This window comes from Spermophilus citellus, assembly GCF_964194105.1.
Source record: "Spermophilus citellus genome assembly, chromosome: 7".
In the NCBI taxonomy this organism is placed as follows: Eukaryota; Metazoa; Chordata; class Mammalia; order Rodentia; family Sciuridae; genus Spermophilus; species Spermophilus citellus.
In genome coordinates this window covers 94,115,252-94,136,153 of record NC_138188.1, presented here as the reverse complement: position 1 = coordinate 94,136,153, position 20,902 = coordinate 94,115,252, and the positions used below count along the sequence as shown (strand labels likewise).

Sequence of the window (20,902 nt, the reverse complement as noted above, 5' to 3'; positions counted from 1 at the left end):
CCTTTCTCATTGGTGGATGCTTCTGAACTACAAATAAATATTTGTGTGAGTGATTACATACATTAAAGATTATGCACAAATTATCCTATTTTAACTTGATCTTGATTCTCAACAGTTTGAGTATTTTTTAAAAAGCCTTTGAGATTCTTGATGGAAATTATGGTTATTAACTATTAAGACCAATCTGTTATTATTTATTATAATTATTTTTAGCAAATTTGGGGGGGTTTTTAGTAAATACTTAAATTATTTTGAAAAATTTTAAATCACCAGGTCTTTTAAAAATGTCTTATTTGCAAAATCTTATTATTCCCTTTGAGGAAAAAAATAGCCATCATGGCCCTCAAAAAGGGATGCAAAGGTAAATTTTAAACAGGAGATTCAAGTCAAGGAAGTATTAAAGTAAATAAGACATCTAAAGAGACTGTGACAGCTGGATGATGACTGTTTTTATACTCTGTATTTCATCTTTATTTTTAATCATTGTTGACTGTTGATTTTCTAGGATGCCATAGATACTGCTAACTGTTCCTCAGCTGATCGTTTTGTGACCCTTCTGTTGCCTACAATCCTTGATCAGCTTCAGTTCACAGAACAAAATCTAGATGAGGCCTTACTAAGAAAAAAATGTGAAAGGATGGTTAAGGCCATTGAAGTTTTGTTAAATATCCTTTGCTGTCATAAGTATGGAAATGATATTTTTTTCCAGTACTTCATTTATTACATTTTGTCTTTGTATTTTGTCACTTCCAATGATCATCTCTGTTCAGAAATATTAAAACTGAAAATTTTAAAAAGTTACAATGAAAAGTCTCTAAGAAGTTATATATACTTTCCCTCTTTTCTGTGTAAAATGTTTAAACTAAAGTGCATTTTAATAAATGCTTTCTAATCTTAATTTGAAAGCATTTGTATTACAAATTGAGATTTAGAGATGCATTCTAAGATTATCTTATTACTGTCTTTTGCTTTTAATTCTAATTGTTACCCCTGTATGATAAGTCCTGCCAGTCTTTAGCCCAGCTTTTCTTTCTTTCTTTTCTTTTTTTTTTTTAATTGTGTGTTTAAAAAAAAAAAAAGCCTTTGGGCTGGGGTTGTGGCTCAGGGGTAGCACACTTGCCTAGCATACTTGAGGCACTGGTTCGATTCTCAGTACCGCATACAAATAAATAAAAATAAAGGTCCATCAATAAGTGTTATCAGCAGAACTTTATTTTAAAAGAAAACCTTACTAACTTCATTTTTAGTTCTTTCCTGTGTTTGCTTTTTCTATATAGTTAATTCTGAGTTGCTAATTAATTGCAAATCCCATTTTAAAATATTTAATTAATACCCTCTCCCCCATAAGCAAATCTAACCAGATCTCTTAATTCACCTGGTCAAGTTTCTTGCTGTATAGAGGAACCAGAATATACTCAACTTTTTACAGCACTCTGGTTTGGTATTAGAATTATTTGAGAAACAAAAAAATTTAGACACAGGAACCTTCCAGCGAATCTGATGTAATGAAAGTAATTTTGAAACCTTAGGATTAGTGGAGATTATATGTTCTGTGTGTTGATTTTTTGTTTGTTTGTTTGATTCTTCAGTCTAGGGGATTATAATATGCCACCAGATTTGAGAACCACTGCTTTACAGATTCATGTTTATTCTGCTTGACTTTATAGATATTTGCAATTGATATACTCAGGCCTTTTCATTGAATGCCATCGTAACAGCCTCTTTTTGGTGGTAGATATTCACAGTAATTTACAATATGCAAAATGTGAGAAAATAACATCCCTTAATTCAATAAATATTTATTGAAACGTGATCTTTGCTAAGAAAACGTGTACATCCGGTGGAAAAACATCTTTTTTTTTTTCTAATTTTTTTTTTTATTGGATGTTCACAACATTACAAAGCTCATGACAAATCATATTTCATAGATTAGAATCAATTGGGTTATGAACTACCATTTTTACCCCAAATACAGATTGCAGAATCACATCGGTTACACATCACATTTTTACATACTGCCATATTAGTGACTGTTGTATTCTGCTACCTTTCCTATCCTCTAATATCCCCCCTCCACTTCCCTCCCATCTTCTCTCTCTACCCCATCTATTGAAATTCATTTCCCTCCATGTTTGTTATCCCATTCCCCTCGTAAACTCTTATATATAATTTTGTATAACAATGAGGGTCTCCCTCCATTTCCATGTGATTTCCCTTTTTTTTCTCCCTTTCCCTCCCGCCTCATGTCTCTGTTTAATGCTAATCTTTTCTTCCTGCTCAGCCGAACAAATTTTTACTCCTCACACTTCAGATAGAGCCCTAATATCCAGAGTATACAAAGAACTTAAAAAATTAGACAATAAGAAAACAAACAACCCAATCAACAAATGGGCCAAGGACATGAACAAACATTTCACAGAGGAGGACATACAAACAATCAACAAGTACATGAAAAAATGTTCACCATCTCTAGCAGTCAAGGAAATGCAAATCAAAACCACCCTAAGATACCACCTCACCCCAGTAAGATCGGCAGCCATGATGAAGTCAAACAACAACAAGTGCTGGAGAGGATGTGGGGAAAAGGGTACTCTTGTACACTGCTGGTGGGACTGCAAACGGGTGCGGCCAATTTGGAAAACAGTATGGAGATTCCTGGGAAAGCTGGGAATGGAACCACCATTTGACCCAGCTATTGCCCTACTTGGACTATTTCCTGAAGACCTTAAGAGAGCACACTACAGGGATACTGCCACATCGATGTTCATAGCAGCACAATTCACAATTGCTAGACTGTGGAATCAACCCAGATGCCCTTCAATAGATGAATGGATAAAAAAATGTGGCATTTATATACCATGGAGTATTACGCAGCACTAAAAAATGACAAAATCACGGAATTTGCAGGGAAATGGATGGCACTAGAGCAGATTATGCTTAGTGAAGCTAGCCAATCCCTAAAAACATCTTTTTTTTAATATATATATATATATTTTTAGTTGTAGTTGGACACAATACTTCCACTTTATTTTTATGTGGTGTTGAGGATCGAACCCAGGTCCTCGAATGTACTAGGTGAGCACTCCACCACTGAGCCACAACCCCAGCCCCCATCTTTTCTATTTTATCTTTGAGTCAGAAACTTCATATGAGTTCTTCACTTGCCACTTACCAGTCACTTTAGTACCCTCAGTTCCAGTTTTCTGTCATTGAGCAAATATAACAGTAATTATACTGGATTGAAGTGACAAATAAATAATTAATGTGAAATTATTCTGTTATAAAGTACTACACAAATATATAGTATATTGAGAATTTTTTGTTTGTGTCTTAACAAAACTTAACCTCTGTGTGGAGATGATACTTTGAAAATGCACATTGCAAAAATTCTGACTACTATCAAATGTACCACTCTGATAGAACAGCAGTTTACATATGGCAAAATTGACCTGGGGTTTGGAACAAAGGTAGCAGATTCTGAATTATGGTGAGTATTTTGAACAACCAATAAAAAAAAAAAATCATATTGCAAAGTAATCAAGGGCAATAAAAATCAAAGATGTGGTGATGTTCATCTTTAAAGATCATCTTAGTGTATGTTCGGTTAACTCAAGGTATAGCAGAGAATTAAAGTATTTTTTCATAATGAATTTGTTTAAAAACATTTAATTTATAGATTGTGTACTTCTTAAGAAAATTATTATCTTCTGTGGTTTTGTATTTGGGTATGTGCATGTGCTAAGGGTCCTGCACATTCCTTTTCTGGAAATTCTTTTTTATATTGCCTCAATCTTTATTTAATATCTTCATTCATAGAGTTTAATGAGTTTGTTCATAGAGTTTTGTTCATAATGTTTAATGAAATGTATGGGGAAAAATGGGATAGTTTTATTTAAGATAATGAATCACTGCTGATAGTTTTTTAACAAAGACAACTTTTCTTGGCCTGTCAGGAGTTGTGGTTAAAGTTAGATTTTCACTGATAGTAAGAACACATTCTTTTATGCTTCTTCCTCATCATGAACGAAGATAATCTAATAAAAATTATCTCTTTGTTACTTTTTATACTCTGAGGTATGGAGCAGAGAATATGGCCTAGTATATAATTCTTTCACTTTGTATTGGGTATTCTTAATTACCTAAGATTACCCCCCCATTTATAATCCAGTGACAAAACTAAGAATTAAATGGGTCATATTCCAATACAGCTTAAAGGATATTGCTATTTGAGAACAGAAAAAGAAACACTATTTAAACTTAGATTATTAATGCAAGTTTGTTCTCTTTGGGTCTTGAGTTTTAAGAATATTGATCTAATATTTTTACTCATCAGCAGATGTAATTCCTTATCTTCTTGAGTTTTAAATACAAAGATATAGGGCAGGTGATGTAGCTTAGTGTTAGAGTGCTTGCCTAGGATGCATGAGGCCCTGAATTTAATTTCCAGTTCCATTTAAGGTGAGGGGGGCGGTGTTTGTTCATTTTCTTTAGAATTATGAACAGAAATAAGCTCAAAGAATTTTTTTAGTTATCTAATTTAAATATGATTTATGTTTAAAGCAAACTTGCTGCTGATGTAATTTTGAAAACTCTTGATTTGATGAACAAACTTAAACAGTTGGTTCCTGGTATGGAAGTAAGCTTCTACAAAATCCTTCAGGTGAGTTTAAACTTCTCAAACAGTGAAGTTGATTTATATATAACTGATATCTAATGAATATATTTGTTTTAATATTCTAAATCTTTAAAGGATATTTATTTTAGATTAGGCCACCAGAAGACAGTTTAAAGTTAACTTTTATCAGTACTTTTAATATTCTCGTTATACTGTTATTTTACATATTTTCCCCAAAACTGAATATTAAGTGCTCCTGATTTAAATGTATAGAATGTTAGTGATAACAATACTCTTCATCCTTTTCTTGTGTCATACTTGAGGATTTCTTTATGTGTTTCACTTGGCATTAGGAAAGTGGTATTTATTTTAGATTTTGTTTTGTTTTGATTAGGGTTGATGAGAATATTAAGGGGACAGGCAAATGTCTGTGTTATTGTTTGGATATGAAGTGTCCCCCAAAAGCTCATGTGTGAGACAGTGTAAGAAAGTTCAAAAGTAAATTATTGGGTTCTGAGAACCTTAACTTAATTGGTACATAACTATATCTGTACACTGATATGGATTAATTGGGTGGTGATGTTTGGCAGGTAAAGTGTGACTGGAGGAGGTAGGTCACTGGGAGCATACCTTTGGGATTTATATTTTGTCCCTCCTGAGCAGAACTTTCTCTGCTTCCTGGTTGCCATTATCCTGAGCTACTTTCCTCTTCCACACCTTTTGGCTATGATGTTCTGCTTCACCTTGTGCACAGAGCTAGCCATGGACTGAACCTCTGAAACTGTGATCCAAAATAAACTTTTCCTCTTCTAAAGTGTTATCAGGTCTTTTGGTCATAGCAATGAAAAGCTAACAGGAGAAGAGGACTCAATTCAGTTATGAAAAAGAATAAGATTAGAGGAAGAGTGCAGAAAATAGCTCACTCAGATTTCAAAACAGTAGTGTATGAATAAAAGCTCTACATGTTATAAGAAGACAATAATACCGATAGTAGAGGATAGGAAAGGCAACAGAACACAACAGACACTAGTATGGCAGTATGTAAAAAAGTGGATGTGTAACCGATGTGATTCTGCAATCTGTGTACGGGGTAAAAATGGGAGTTCATAACCTGCTTGAATCAAATGTATGAAATATGATGTCAAGAACTATGTAATGTTTTGAACAACTAATAATAAAAAATTTTAAAAAAAGAATAATTTACTAACATTTGTTCAGTCCTTGCAATAAATAAATTAATAACACTATGGCAAATTGTTTAAAAAAAGGAAACCAAATCTAACTATTATGCATAATTATAATGCACAACTAAAAGCATTTTTAAGAAGGAAACTGGGGTAGGGTTGAGAAGTTTATATACTGACTGTTCAGTTTGTATGTCAACCTAAAACTGTTTCAAATAAATCCTATTTTTTTTTTAAAAAGAAGACAATAATACCATAATTAGTTTAAATATCTAATTGGCCTTTTATTTACAGTTCTAGAATCAGGCAACATCTCGTTCTATCAAGTAAAATAAGTGTTCTCATGAGCTAGGCAAAGGAAGATTGGCTTTCTAGATAGAAAAAGTTCTAAAAAAATCCAGAAACAAGAAACAAAAAGCAATTGGTCATTTTTGTTTGTATTTAAAAACACTCAAATCAAAGTTCAGTTTGATTATGTAACATTTAGTACAAATGACTTCATTCTTATTATTTCTGATCTTCTGGGGCCTAGATCAACATTTGTTTAACAGTGTCTATTTTAATAACACCTGCCATTTATAGGTATTTAGCAAAAATGTTTAATTAATTATTACTGTTAATGCTGAATTGTTAGTACCGTAACTTAGCAAAGATATCTCTAAATAGCAAAGATATCTCTAAAATGTATAGAAAGGGTAGAAGCCAAAACAAACTTTAGGCACATTCACTTATACACTTTTGAGAGTATTATGTGTAAAAGCATAGAAATGATTCAGAGTTTGACTGTACCCGTTGTTGATGTAGGCTTGAGTGAGTAATTTCCTCTCTCTATATTTAAATTTTCGAAACTGCAAACTGGATTCTTCTTTGTGGGAGAAATTATAAAGAAAGATATCCATTGAGGGTTGTGTAATTAAAGACCTGCTGTTACCATAATTCTGTAGCACAAATTATGCTTGAGTACCTACAAGTCACTTAATGTTTTAAGTGTAAAGGATTTATATATTAATATCTTTATTAACAATGTGCCTTTTAAAGAATTGAGTCAAAATGTGATTTTTATGTTCTTAGGGGATGTTTTTCATAGTGGATGATTTGGGGCTGACAGTACCAATATAAAATATTTACTAATATAGAGAACTAATACTTTATACTGTTTCAGTCATTAAACTAAAATTTTCTGATTTGAGTTCATTTGAATTTTTAATTGATAACTGCCAATTTGGACACTATTAGCCATTTTTTTTCTTTCATTAAATGGTAGTTATTTTTAATTGATAACTGCCAATTTGGACATTATTAGCCATTTTTTTCTTTCATTAAATGGTAATTAGAAAAAGTAGACAGTGATTCTAAACATTAGTAAGGTGTGAATGATATTTTAAATTCATCAAAATATTTAAGATGTAACTTTCATAGACATAATTGAAAGCATCCCAAACTTTTGCTAAATTTTTAAGCTAGTGTTCATATTGATTGCATGACAGTGTAAATAGCTATAGACAAGTAAAGTCCATTAATGCATTCAGACATTAAATAGAGACATTTTAGAATTTGCCACTTTGCTCTAAAGACCTGACATCATATATTCTTTCTGCCTCTCATTTTCTGGTTTCTGATTTGTTTAGGATCCTCGTTTGATTACTCCTTTGGCTTTTGCTTTAACATCAGATAATAGAGAACAAGTACAATCTGGATTGGGAATATTATTGGAAGCTGCTCCACTGCCAGACTTTCCTGCATTGGTGTGAGTTACGATCATTTGCAATGTATCTCTTGTGCTATTGAAATGATTACTGTTTGTGCAGTAATCCTTAATATGAATAGATTACTGAATTGAAGATTTTGTGATTATCAGTAATTTTTCATTGGATTAAAATAAAATTTTGATTCCTACAACTGAAAGGGCCAGACATGTACTCAATCATGGGAACACTAGATCCATGAAGTAAAAGATGTTATACAGATACCATCCTTCTTTGTCTCTTACTGCCTGTTTTTAAAAATGTAGTAGGTTCAGTATTCTTTTTACACTTGAATCCTACCATATTAGTTCCTTTATAGGAAGAACTTTTCCTTTCTAGTTGTTTTAAGTGAATAATATAAGCATAACTATCCTTGACCAGAAGGGGTTATCTGTGAAAACTACATGGATTAAAAGTTATTTGGATAAGGTTGATGTAAAGGTTCCTGGAGAAAAATTCTGTGCTTTTATCAGAAAATGGAATAGACACTGGCCAGGCAAGATTTTTTCTCTATGCTCACCAATTTTAAATAACAAAAAAGAATACTTGCAATGATGTTTGAAAAAATTTCAAATTGTTGTGTTGGGAGTAGTTCTCTGTAAACTAAATGGTTGCCATCAAAATGTCTACTAAAGGTCATCAAATAAATGGTCATACAGGAAGCTTCTAAAGTTAACAAGATATAAATGGTCTATAAATGTAGCAGCTCCATTTGGTGTTTGCTTGATTGCTTTAATAGTGTTAATATTTAAAAATTTCTCAAGCTTCAGAGGGAAGACTGCATCCACAATGAACATGGGCATCTGAACCTCTGCCTCTGTACATCAGGTTTTCATTACCATTTTCACTATTTTGACCATCCTTGTCTTGTATTATAGATACTTTTCTCAAAACATTCATTTATGTTTACTATTTAGTGTTCTTATTTGATATTCTCTTGGGCAATTCAATAAGGTGAATTTATAGGATGGATAAGTAAGTAGATTTTTCTGTGCATGCTTATTTATTAACCTTTAACAAACATTTGATAAGGGCCTATTATGACTGTGTGTCATTCGCTTTTCTGCACATTTTGACCGTAGCAGTAAATTGACTGTGTTCCTGCTGTCATAAATTTACAGTATAGTCAGTGGAGAATATTTAAAAGTGAGGGTGAGTTCATTTTGTACATTTTGTTATGGGAAGGAGAGGTGGTTAATATTAATATTGCATAGGGCATTAGCAAAGGCCTATCTGAGGAGCTCATACAGAGCCTTGAGATGGGAACAAGATGGGCTTTTAAGTGGGCAGGATGGAAGTCAGATTGGTAAGAACAGAGTTTAAAAAAAAAATCAAGGACATAAAGGCCAGGTGATCTCTCTCATGGCATAAAGGTTGCTTTGAACAGTACCAATAATTTTGTAAAATTGCAAATAATGCACTCATAAACTAGTTCTGCAATACCTCCAAACCAAAAGATGGATTTGTTACAATGAAGGATTTAAGTGAAAAAGTAAGTTCTTTAGTAAATTTAGGACATTTCCCAAAACCCGTTTTTTCATGCTTTCCACGATTATTTTGAGAAGATTTAAAGATTTCTATTCAAAAAGACCCATTCTAGGGGCTGGGGTTAAGGCTTGGCAGTAGAGTGCTCGCCTCGCTTGTGCAAGGCCTGGGTTCGATCCTCAGCACCACATTAAAAAAAATTAAAATAAAAGTTATTGTGTACAACTACAAAAAAACAAATATTTTTGGGAAAAAAAAGTCTAAAAGATTCCCTAATTATGCACTTTTTTTAACTTTATTTTGTTATTACTTTGTTTTCTTTTTTACTGTCATTCAGACTTGGAGAAAGTATAGCAGCAAATAATGCATATAGACAACAGGAAACAGAACATATGCCCAGGAGAATGCCTTTGCAATCATTAAGTCACAGTTTTCCGACATTAATAAAGTGTTTAACACCTCCCCTTTTGAAAGATAATGTTCCTGAGTTGAACATTGAGGAATTAATAGAGAAACTTCAATCTGGAGTAATGGTGAGTGATACCAATATTAAATGGGTTGATGCCTGGTATCTCCCAGCTAAAAATTACCTCCAATGATAACATTTATTTAAATAACCTTAGATGTTCATTTCATCACTGAAACTTTCTTTTGACATAAAAAGTATATTATTGTGGAAATTTTGAAAGGAAAGGAACAGAAATCAGTCATAAAATTTTAGCCTTTATTAACACAATTATCAGTCCTTCCTAGTCCCCTTTCTACCATCCAGCCAGCTTAAGAAATAGTTTTAAAGTTGCCATAAGCTTATCAAATCTTTCCTCTTTCTCTTCCTCCTTACCCCCCACCAGGTTAGTGAATATTTGTGACCCACCTTATGTAAATTTTTTTTTAATTTTAACTTATATATGATAGCAGAATGCATTATAATTCTTATTACATATGTATACCACAATTTTTCATATCTCTGATTGTATACAAAGTGTTCACACCAATTCGTTTCTTCATACATGTACTTTGGATATTAATGTCCATCACATTCCACTGTCATTTCTAACCCCATGCCCCTCCCTTCCCCTCCCACCCCTCTGCCCTATCTAGAGTTCCTCTGTTCCTCCCATGCTCCCCCTCCCTACCCCACTATGAATCAGCCTCCTTATATCAGAGAAAACATTTGGCATTTGTTTTTTTGGGGATTGGCTAACTTCATTTAGCATTATCTCCAACTCCATCCATTTACCTGCAAATGCCATGATTTTATTTTCTTTTATTGCTGAGTAATATTCCATTGTGTATATATGCCACTTTTTTTTAATCCATTTATCTACTGAGGGGCAACTAGGTTGGTTCCACAGTTTAGCTATTGTGAATTGTGCTGCTATAAACATTGATGTGGATATGTCTCTGTAGTATGCTGTTTTTAAGTCCTTTGGGTATAGATTAAGGAGAACGGGTCAAATTATGGTTCCATTCCCAGTTTTCCAAGAAATCTCCATACTGCTTTCCATATTGGCTGCACCCATTTGCAGTCCCCCCAGCAGTGTATGAGTATATCTTTTTCCCCACATGCTCACCAACACTTATTGTTGTTTATCTTCATAATAGCTGCCATTCTGACTGGAGTGAGATGAAAACTTAGGGTAGTTTTGATTTGCATTTCTCTAATTGCTAGTGATGATGAACTTTTTAATTTTTGTTGATTGATTGTATATCCTCTTCTGAGAAGTGTCTGTTCATGTTCTTGGCCCATTTATTGATTGGGTTATTTGTTTTTTTGGTGCTTAGCTTTTTTTATTTCTTTATATACAATAGAGATTAGTACTGTATCTGATGTGTGAGGGGTAAAGATTTGCTCTCAAGATGTAGGCTCTCTATTCACCTCACAGATTGTTTCTTTTGCTGAGAAGAAACTTTTTAGTTTGAATCTATCCCATTTATTGATTCTTGATTTTAATTCTTGCACCAAAGGAGTCCTATTTTAGTAAATGTGCTGCCAAAGCGAGCATCTGATATAACATTCTTTTATTTTTCTTTGTTATTCATCATTAAGTTTTAATGATTTAATTGCAAAGTAGGAATTTATTTTATGATTTTTGTCATGTTAACAATTTTCCGATTTTGAATCTAAAAACAGGTCAAGGATCAGATAAATGATGTGAGAATATCTGATATAATGGATGTGTATGAGATGAAACTCTCCACATTAGCTGTGAGTATAAGTTTATTTTAACTATTTCTGAAAAGTTTTAATAGTTGTTTTGGAAATTGATAAAAATTAATGATGTTTTTGTAACAGTCCAAGGAAAGCAGATTACAAGATCTCTTGGAAGCCAAAGCTCTAGCTCTTGCACAAGCTGATAGACTGATTGCTCAGTATCGCTGTCAAAGAACTCAAGCTGAAACAGAGGTATGTGCAGATATAAAGACGTGTCTGATTAGTAGAAAATTTAATGAATGAAGTAAATCATATGCACGATATTATATTTTTATTACTATAATCAAAATGTATTTTCCTGAGGATTTGATGCATCTACTCCACTTTGAAACTTTCTTCCCTTTAATTATGGTTAAGTCTATCTTTTGATTTTGTTTTCTATCTAATTGATATTCTTTATGTATTTTTTGGTTTTAACCATTATTAAAATGTTAGTGTTCCCAATTTATGGCAAGCACAGATTGTTTTTTCCTGTGCTATATTTAGAGCTTCCTATACAGCTACATTTAAGTGTACAGCAAATACTTAAAACCCATCATAACTAGTAGTGAATTAATCACCTTTCCCTTTAAAAAACGTTTTTCTTGGGCTGGGGTTGTGGCTAAGTGGTAGAGTGCTTGCCTTGCACCTGTGAGGCACTGGGTTCAATCCTCAGCACCACATACAAATACATAATTAAAATAAAGGAATTGTGTCCATCTACAACTTAAAAAATTATTTTAAAAAACCATAAACTTTTTCTTAAGTATTCCCACTGCTGTTCTGTTTCCAAGTAAGATATCTAAAATTTACAGTTTACATCCTATAATTATTCACCAAGTCCTGTTGATTCTACCTCCTAAAAATTACACTCTTCTGCCTTATGTCTGTTCCTAATTCTGTTTACTATAGGTCAATTCCTTTTTCTTTTTCATAGGAAGAGTCACAACAGAACCTCTAATGAGTCCTCCTGCATGAGTCTAGTACTCTATTTTCAGCCACCCTCTATACTAAAGCCAAAGTTGTTTCCTATGTTTGGTTCTGCCCTTCTTCACCCCACCCCTAGAGATCTCTGAAGCAATAATCTGATTATCCCTTCTGTGCTGAATATCCTTCACAGTAGCTGCCATTGCTCTCAGAATATCATTGATTGTTCTTAGTGTAGCATATATGGATTACAACTACTTCCTAATCCATATCTAGTGCTGCTTCTTATTTAGTGAAGTCAACCATATTAGACTACTTTGCATTTTCTAAAACTTGCCATACTTTTATGTTTCCTTATCTTTTTAATTTCTGTCTCCTGTCTAGAACAACTTCTCTTTCTTTGCCTGACTCCTTATAGTCTTCAGATTGCAATTTAAATACCTCTATTTCCCAGAATTCTGCTATGATCTTTTCCAACCCATTCATGTGTTTGCCTGTTCTTTTACTGTGTGTCAATGCTGTGCTTAATAATGTTTCTCACATTATGTGCAAATACTGTTATCTTCCCCTTACTTGGGACATTGGAAATTTTGTGCATCTCTAAGCCATATATAGCACATATTTAGCATATGGTAGATGCTTGGTAAGATTGATACTGGCTATGTACAAATATATATAAGATGTATACCTTATAGGTCTGAGTTTAATTCAGTAATATGAAATTCCCATCAGTCACAAACAAATCTACCCAATTTAATTTTATTTGTAATGAGTTATGATAAAGTTGTTTGGATTTTTAAAGGCAGTAAAAGCAGTGACACATATTGAACTTAAGTATAAATTTAAAAAATTAATGATATTGAAATAATTTGTTTCCATCTTTTCTCCTAGTGCATTCTTATATTCTGTGTCTATTGGACATGTCTTGCATTTTATTAGAAAATTTAATATTTGGGGTTGGGGCTGTCGCTCAGTGGTAGCACACTTGCCTGGCATGTGTGAGGCACTGGATTCCATCCTCAGCACCACATATAAATAAATAAATAGGTAAATAAAGATTTAAAAAGAAAATTTAATATTTTATTCATGTACTAGAAATGTTTCTCATAAAAACAACAGTAATTGATATTACTTTTTTATAGTCTACGTCATAAAAACAAGAGTAGGATGTAGGTTTTTATTTGGCATTTGAAAATAAGTAGTATTTTTAAGGCTAGAAGGGTAGGGATAATCCATTTCTCATTTTAGTTACTTTTATCCTTTAATGTTTCATGTCACTTATTAAAAATTGCTATGTTCTTGAGTATGCCACCTTAATTTTAAGTATTAAGGATCTGTGATGTAACTAAGGTCTTATTCTTAATTCTTACATGAAATGGAAGAACTGACGTATGCAACTAGTAGTTTATTTTTAATGGCTAACCTTTAATTATAGCTAAAACTACTTTTATTATTTGTTTATTTATTTATTTATTTTAGTGTGGTACTGAGTATCGAACCCAGTGCCTCACAAGTATTAGGCAAGCACTCTACCACTGAATCACAACACCAGCCCCTATAGCTACCTTTATGTTAAATTTTTGTTCATTTCCTTTAGCCTGGTCATCTGAAATTGTTTTTATGAGAATGACTTACTAAATATAAAACTATAAAAACACAGTTGAACATTCCTAATGCAAAATTCTGAAATCCAAAACACTTCAAAATCCAAAGGAAAATTTCTTACCATGAAACTTTTTATTTTGTTTACAAAATTGTTAACATATTCTATAAAATTGCCTTCAGAGTATCTATGTAAGGTGTATTTGAAAGAAATGAATTTTGTGTTTAGATAGAGCCCTATCCCCAAGATACTTCATTATGTATATACACATAATCCAGAATTCTGAAGAATCTGAAATCTGAAACACTTTTATTCCAAGCATTGGAGATAGGAATACTCACCCTATGTCTTATTTATTAAAAATTCAGTTAAGTAATAAGTATATATGATTAATGTAACTCTATAGTCAGTAGACACTGACTTATTTGATACTGGGTGAATCTTTTAAATCATGGATAGCTAAGCAATATAATCATTGAATGAACTTAGTTGTCACAATTAGTAGTAGGTTGAACCATGTCATTTTTTTCATTTCTGCAGGTCAAAAGTAGTTGTATATTGGCAATTTCATAACATTTAACATAATAGCACAGAGATTTGGTGTTGGTATTTAATTCATCTCTTAATGACCTTAAGTTATATGCACTAAGATGTATGACTATAGATCTCTAGAATAAGTTCTTATAGGTGAATTGCTGTGTATAAATTCTTAATGGACCTCATTGTACACGTGATTTGTTAACTGAAATGTTATGGATGATGCATAGTTATATATAAATGATAGTCTGCTGTTTTCTTTTAAGGCACGAACACTTGCTGGTATGTTAAGAGAAGTTGAAAGAAAAAATGAAGAACTTAGTGTATTACTGAAGTCACAACAAGTTGAGTCAGAAAGAGCCCAAAGTGATATCGAGCATCTCTTTCAGCATAATAGGAAGTTAGAGACTGTGGCCGAAGAACATGAAATACTGACAAAATCTTACATGGAACTTCTTCAGAGGTAAATAAGGTTTCTGTCTAAGGTTACAACCTAGAATGAACACACTATATTTTTTTCTGTGATACTAAGATTCTTTTGCAAGCATTTCATATATTTTGCTAACCCCATAAAATAAGTAGTTATCAAGAAACTTGAGTCTTGGTGAAATGAACTATTGCTTCCTCAAACTCATTAGTAAATTTGGAAATAAAATACAGGTGTCTTTATTTCTTTGCAGTTAACTTTGCTTCTTTTATTCATATAGTCACCAATCAAATGGGATGTAAGCTCCATAAGGACAAATTTCTTTGTTTTTTTGGTCACTGAAAAATCCCTAAAGCCTAGAATGGTGCTTGATTCATACATAATTAAGCACCTCATTAATTGTTGAATGAACTTAGTTGTTACAGTTATCATCAGGTCAAACCATAAGAGTTGTCATTTCTGCAGTTCAAAAAATAGTTGTATGTTGGTAGTTTCCTAACTTTCAACCTTAATAGCAGAGAGATTTGGTTGTGTTTAATTCATCTCTTAATGATGTTAAATTATATGTATTTTCTTTTATGACTACAGATCTGTAGAATAAGTTTTATAGGTGAATTACTGGAGTATGTACATTTTAAAATTTTGACAGATATTTTCAGATTTATATCTAAAAAGGTTATACACAACAATTCATCTATAAGAACTTCTAGAGATCTATAGTCATATAATTCTTATTCCTACTAATAAAAGTTTTGATTATTTTTTTCCTCCCTTGTCAAACTTTCAGACCATTTTTAAAACTTCTGAATTTCCAGGAAGACCAGGAACTATTATGTATATTCTAGCAAACAATAAAAATGAAAACATTCTGAGGAACTTTTTTTTTAACTTATTGTAAAATTGTGTTAATATAGATGTAGAAATTTTTAACTTTGCAAGGTTCATTTGTTTATTTGTCTATCAATAAAAATAGTGGAAGTTGAGCAGCATCTAGAATATTTGTGGTGACTAATTCATTTCTAAACAGGGTAGTTTCCCCCAACAACTTTTGAGACACCACTGATAACATGCACTCAGTGTTAAATCAGATTAACATGTAAGGATGTAAGCTGTGGTCCAAAAGAAATACATGGTTTCTGGGACCTACTTGTGGCCACCAAAAGTAAAATTTCAGTTGCCATGTAGGTAATAAAGGGAAGATAATTGTTAGGGAGTGTTCATTTTAATTATCAGGAGTATCTGAAGGTATTCAAATTCATATACTGTGTAATAGATGAAATCTTTATTTATTTATTTATTCTTTTTTTGAGTGTGAAAGAGTAAGATTCAAGCAAGAGGAAAAGAAATAGTTCTCACAGAGAGAGAAGGGTTTTAATAGGCGGTTACCACAGATGAAATATTTCTGTTGGCCACATTTGGCCAGTGCCACCCATTTTTGTTGATTAGGGTTTTTTAGTTGTTTGTTTTAATCTTTTTACTGTGACCTGCTTATGTCCACCAAAAATAAAACTTCTTTAGTGGCTAAATAAGTAATTAAAACTTTTAGTAGGTAAACTGAAACTATATCCATAAAATTAGGCTAATGTCTTACATATTTCTTGTTTTCTTTTTTATTATTATTATTAGTTATTCAAAACATTACATAGCTCTTCACATATCATTTTTATTTATTTATTTATTTTTTATTTATTTTTTTTTTTTTTTAGTACTAGGGATTGAACTCAGGGGCACTCAACCACTAAGCCACATCCCCAGCCCTATTTTGTATTTTATTTAGAGAAAGGGTCTCACTGAGCTGCTTAGTGCCTACCTGTTGCTGAGGCTGGCTTTGAAATTGGGATCCTCCTGCCTCCTGCGTCAGCCTCCCAAGCTGCTGGGATTACAGGCATGTACCACCACACCCAGCTTGTCTCACATATTTCTATTTCATATTAATTTTTAACCACATCAGTCAACCTGAACATATCTTTACTATCTTAGAGTTCATTGAAATCGGTTTGTTCATAACATTCCTCTTATTGGTACTATTTTTCCCATTGTGTTTTCTTTCATAAAGTTACCAATTCATTGTCATTTCAGAAATGAAACTACTGAACAGAAGAATAAAGATTTGGAGATCACATGTGATTCCCTGAATAAACAAATTGAGACAGTGAAAAAGTTGAATGAGTCACTCAAGCAACAAAATGAAAAGTAAAATTTCTTTATTCTAATATCTTATATATTCTAGTTGGGATTTTACAAAAGAAAAATATATATTTGGCAGATTTCACAAGTAATTATGGTTCTTGTGATATTTTCTTGTGAAATACTTGGGAACAAAAGGAAGAGAGAAGGGAAATTGCATGGAAATGGAAGGAGACCCTCATTGTTATACAAAATTACATGTAAGAGGAAGTGAGGGGAAAGGGAAAAAAATGAGAGAGAAAAATGAGTTACGATAGATGGGGTAGAGAGACGGGAGGGGAGGGGGGATAGGAAGGGCAGCAGAATACAACAGACACTAGTATGGCAGTATGTAAAAACGTGGATTTCTAACCGATGTGATTCTGCAATCTGTATACGGGGTAAAAATGGGAGTTCATAATCCACTTGAATCAAATATATGAAATATGTTATGTCAAGAGCTTTGTAATATTTTGAACAACCAATAATAAAAAAAAAGAAAAGAAAAGAAATACTTGGGAACAAAATGTCACAAATAATGTGGTCCAATGGTTTTTCTTTTTTTAACTTCAGAACTATTACCCAATTGCTAGAAAAAGAAGAACAGAGAAAAGAAGTCCAAAACCAGTTAGTAGATAGAGAATGTAAATTAGCAAGTAAGTAACTTCTTGTTTAATACATTGCCTATTTTTAGCATATTTTGCATTGGAAGAAATGCATGTGTGGCTTCTTTTACTTTTTAATTACTTTTTACTTCTCAACTTTTTTAAACCTTAAATGAGACTCTCAACTTCCCTTTTCTTTTTGTAATATTTCATACAAGTAGTTTCCTTAGCTTGATCCAAGTTGAAAAGACAATATATATATATATATTTTATTAAATCTAGGGGTACAAGAAATAATTTCCTTTTAAAAATTTTAAGAGGCATAACAGCAGGTGGCAGTGCTAGGTAACTTTTAGCTTCTAGTTTCTTAATGCTGCATATGTGAAATGATGTATAAAAACATTTTGTTCTAACTCACTTGCCTTAGAGCACAGAAACATACCTATATAATTTTTCATGGTTTTCTTCCCACTGTTTTTTCTCCTAACCCTTATGCTCTTGAGAGTTGTTCTTCCTGTCTTTGATGTATACTATATTTATATTCATAACAGAGGAAACAGGGAATGGAATGGAATGAATACTTGGTAATATCTGTACTATACTCACATAGTGGAAGAGTTTCATGGTAATTTCTAATCAGCAAATTCTGTAAAAACATGTATTTGCAGCAAGATATCTCTCTTTTTTTTTTAAATAATTGTAGTTGGACACAATATTTTATTTATTTTTATGTAGTGCTGAGGATCAAACCCAGGGCCTCATACATGTTAGGCGAGCACTTTGCAGTTAAGACACAGCCCCAGCAAGATATCTCTATATCTTACTCATTGCTTTTTTTTTTTTTTTTTTTTTTTTTTTTTTTTTTTTTTTTTTTTTGCTTTTATAATAGTTACTAATGCTTTTTAAGGTAATATCAGTATAAGACCAATGAATAAATAAATGAATACATAGCTGGTGTTTGTTTGTTTTAAGATTTGCATCAAAAAACAAAAGCACAAGAAGAAAAGATTAAAGTCTTACAAAAGGAAAGGGAAGATAAGGAAGAATCCATTGATATCCTTAGGAAAGAGTTAAACAGAACAGAACAGATAAGAAAAGAGTTGAGCATTAAGGTAAGACTCGTTTGCATTTGAAAAGGATAAATTTGGATAAATTTATGTTCTGTTTTATTTGTAATTTTGTTTAAAAGATATTAGGATTTCAAAGCCATTTGACTGTCGCTTGTTATGAGAGCTCTCTAACACTGTTTTTCATAAAATCATCAAACATTTATTGAATGTATACTGCATACCAGCACTTACAGCTTTCAAGTGTTCAAAAAATATAGAAAGGGATTCTTGGTTCTTGATGTCACATGCAAGTACTTATATTTCTGCTTATAATCATCCTTCATAGCTGTTTAGAACTTTGTAATTTGCAAAGGACACAAACATTTTTTCTTAATTGTCTTCAGATTAACAAATGTTGTTTTAATACTTTAATATTAATACATGTAATTTAAAAATGAAAAAATGAAGTCTGAAGTAACAGAATCATGGTCATAAATATTCCAAAAATAAAAATAATGCTCTTTCTATTTTATGGTCACCCAACTTGAGTGTTAGCCATGAATTATTCTCTCTGGCCAATTAAGCTACCAGCTATTATAAACCATGAGTAATAGGAGAGACATAAAATTCAATATCACTTTTACATTTTTTGTTGTCTGCCTTAATGCATTTTTTAGTAATTTTTAATGTAGTAGTATATAGTAGTTTCTGCAAAACTTTAGCTGCTAGCTATTGACTTAAAAAGATAATTTGAAAGTATTTTCCTAATTTACATTATATTATTACTTACCTTTACTATATAATTTGGCTAAATGCAATATAATACACATTATATAGTTATCTTGAAATGGTTGTCGTACACACAAATGAAAAATAAAGGATCTTAAAATACCTAAAGAGAAATCATACTAAGCTATTTTTCTTCTCAATTTTTCATTTTCTCCTACCCCAATCCCCAATTCCATAGGCTTCCTCTCTAGAGGTTCAAAAGGCTCAATTAGAAGGTCGTTTGGAAGAAAAAGAAAATTTGGTGAAACTTCAACAAGAAGAGTTGAACAAACACTCTCATATGATAGCAATGATTCACAGTTTAAGTGGTGGAAAAATAAGTCCAGAAACTGTGAATCTTAGTATATAGACATCATGGCATTTTGGAATTTGTAATAATGATAATTTGGGTGTATTTATGTATTGGAGGGGGGTGGTTAAAGAAGGTTACTTGTGACTCCAAAACAATGGGAAATTCTTATTTAGTTAATAATTTAGTAAAGATCATAATTTGATGCATGTTTTATTTGGTGTTTTGAATTAGAAATTTTTTTAAACTTTTACTTTCTGTTTTTGGCTTTTATTGCTTAAAGCTTTCTTTGTTTGTTACATTAGAGTATTCTTAAGAAACCTGCATTATTGTCTTTCTAAACTACTGTTTTCCTTGTCTACCCTCATTTGTGATTACAGTCATGGGTCACTTAACAAGGATACATTTTGATAAATACATAATTAAGTGATTTGTTCATTGTGAAAACATCATAGATCATATTTACATAAACTAAGATAGCTAAGACATCACTAGGCAATATCATTTATGGGACTACCATGGTAAATGTGGTCTGTTACTGAAGGAAATGATATTACGCTGGGCACATGACCTTACTTAGGTTTTAAAATCAAACTTTCTTAAAACATTTTGAGGGGCCTGGGGATGTGGCTCAAGCGGTAGCGCGCTCGCCTGGCATGCGTGCGGCCCAGGTTCGATCCTCAGCACCACATACCAACAAAGATGTTGTGTCCGCCGAGAACTAAAAAATAAATATTAAAAATTCTCTCTCTCTCTCTCTCTCTCTCTCCTCTCTCACTCTCTCTTTAAAAAAAAAAACATTTTGAAAGGTTAATATGTTGAAAACAGTTATTTAGTAAAAAGAGATATGATGCATAGAAGTTTGTCTCTAAAGTAGCCTAAGAGAAATCAGTGAATTTAAAATAATTATTATTGCATTTAACATGAAGTAAGATAAATAGCAGAAACTCTTAAATTTGGGGGAAAAAATACAGTGAATAATTATCAGAAATAATGTATAAAAATTAGGAAATAACTGTTGAATGAATACATCATCTAACAAAACTAATTTAAAGAACAGTTTGTAAGGTATATTAGTTTATATATATATATATTTTTTTTGTAAAATGTATGTTGAACTACACTTCCCATTGCTTATAAATTTCTTATGATTTACATAAGGAGAGTTTAAATTCTATTCTTGCTACATATTCAGAAATGTATTTGTTGTTAATTATACTGATATGTATTTAATGTGTAAATAATTTTTAATTGGGACATTTAATTTTTTATTCTTTTTAGTTATAC

The 20,902-nt window shown here is 32.0% G+C and overlaps 1 protein-coding gene across 1 annotated transcript in view; it reads left to right on the top strand.

Moving 5' to 3' along the window:
* The window catches only part of CIP2A (cellular inhibitor of PP2A), a 39,867-nt gene extending 19,720 nt beyond the window's left edge, over positions 1 to 20,147 (top strand). Inside the window, exons 10-21 of the mRNA XM_081301627.1 lie at positions 506 to 665; positions 3,346 to 3,487; positions 4,561 to 4,660; positions 7,428 to 7,546; positions 9,367 to 9,562; positions 11,164 to 11,238; positions 11,326 to 11,436; positions 14,557 to 14,753; positions 16,797 to 16,910; positions 17,457 to 17,539; positions 18,461 to 18,600; positions 19,505 to 20,147. Of these exons, the coding sequence (XP_081157753.1) occupies positions 506 to 665; positions 3,346 to 3,487; positions 4,561 to 4,660; positions 7,428 to 7,546; positions 9,367 to 9,562; positions 11,164 to 11,238; positions 11,326 to 11,436; positions 14,557 to 14,753; positions 16,797 to 16,910; positions 17,457 to 17,539; positions 18,461 to 18,600; positions 19,505 to 19,675 (1,608 nt within the window). The 3' untranslated portion in view covers positions 19,676 to 20,147. The remainder of the gene's footprint in view (positions 1 to 505; positions 666 to 3,345; positions 3,488 to 4,560; positions 4,661 to 7,427; positions 7,547 to 9,366; positions 9,563 to 11,163; positions 11,239 to 11,325; positions 11,437 to 14,556; positions 14,754 to 16,796; positions 16,911 to 17,456; positions 17,540 to 18,460; positions 18,601 to 19,504) is intronic.
* The last annotated feature ends 755 nt before the right edge of the window (positions 20,148 to 20,902 follow it).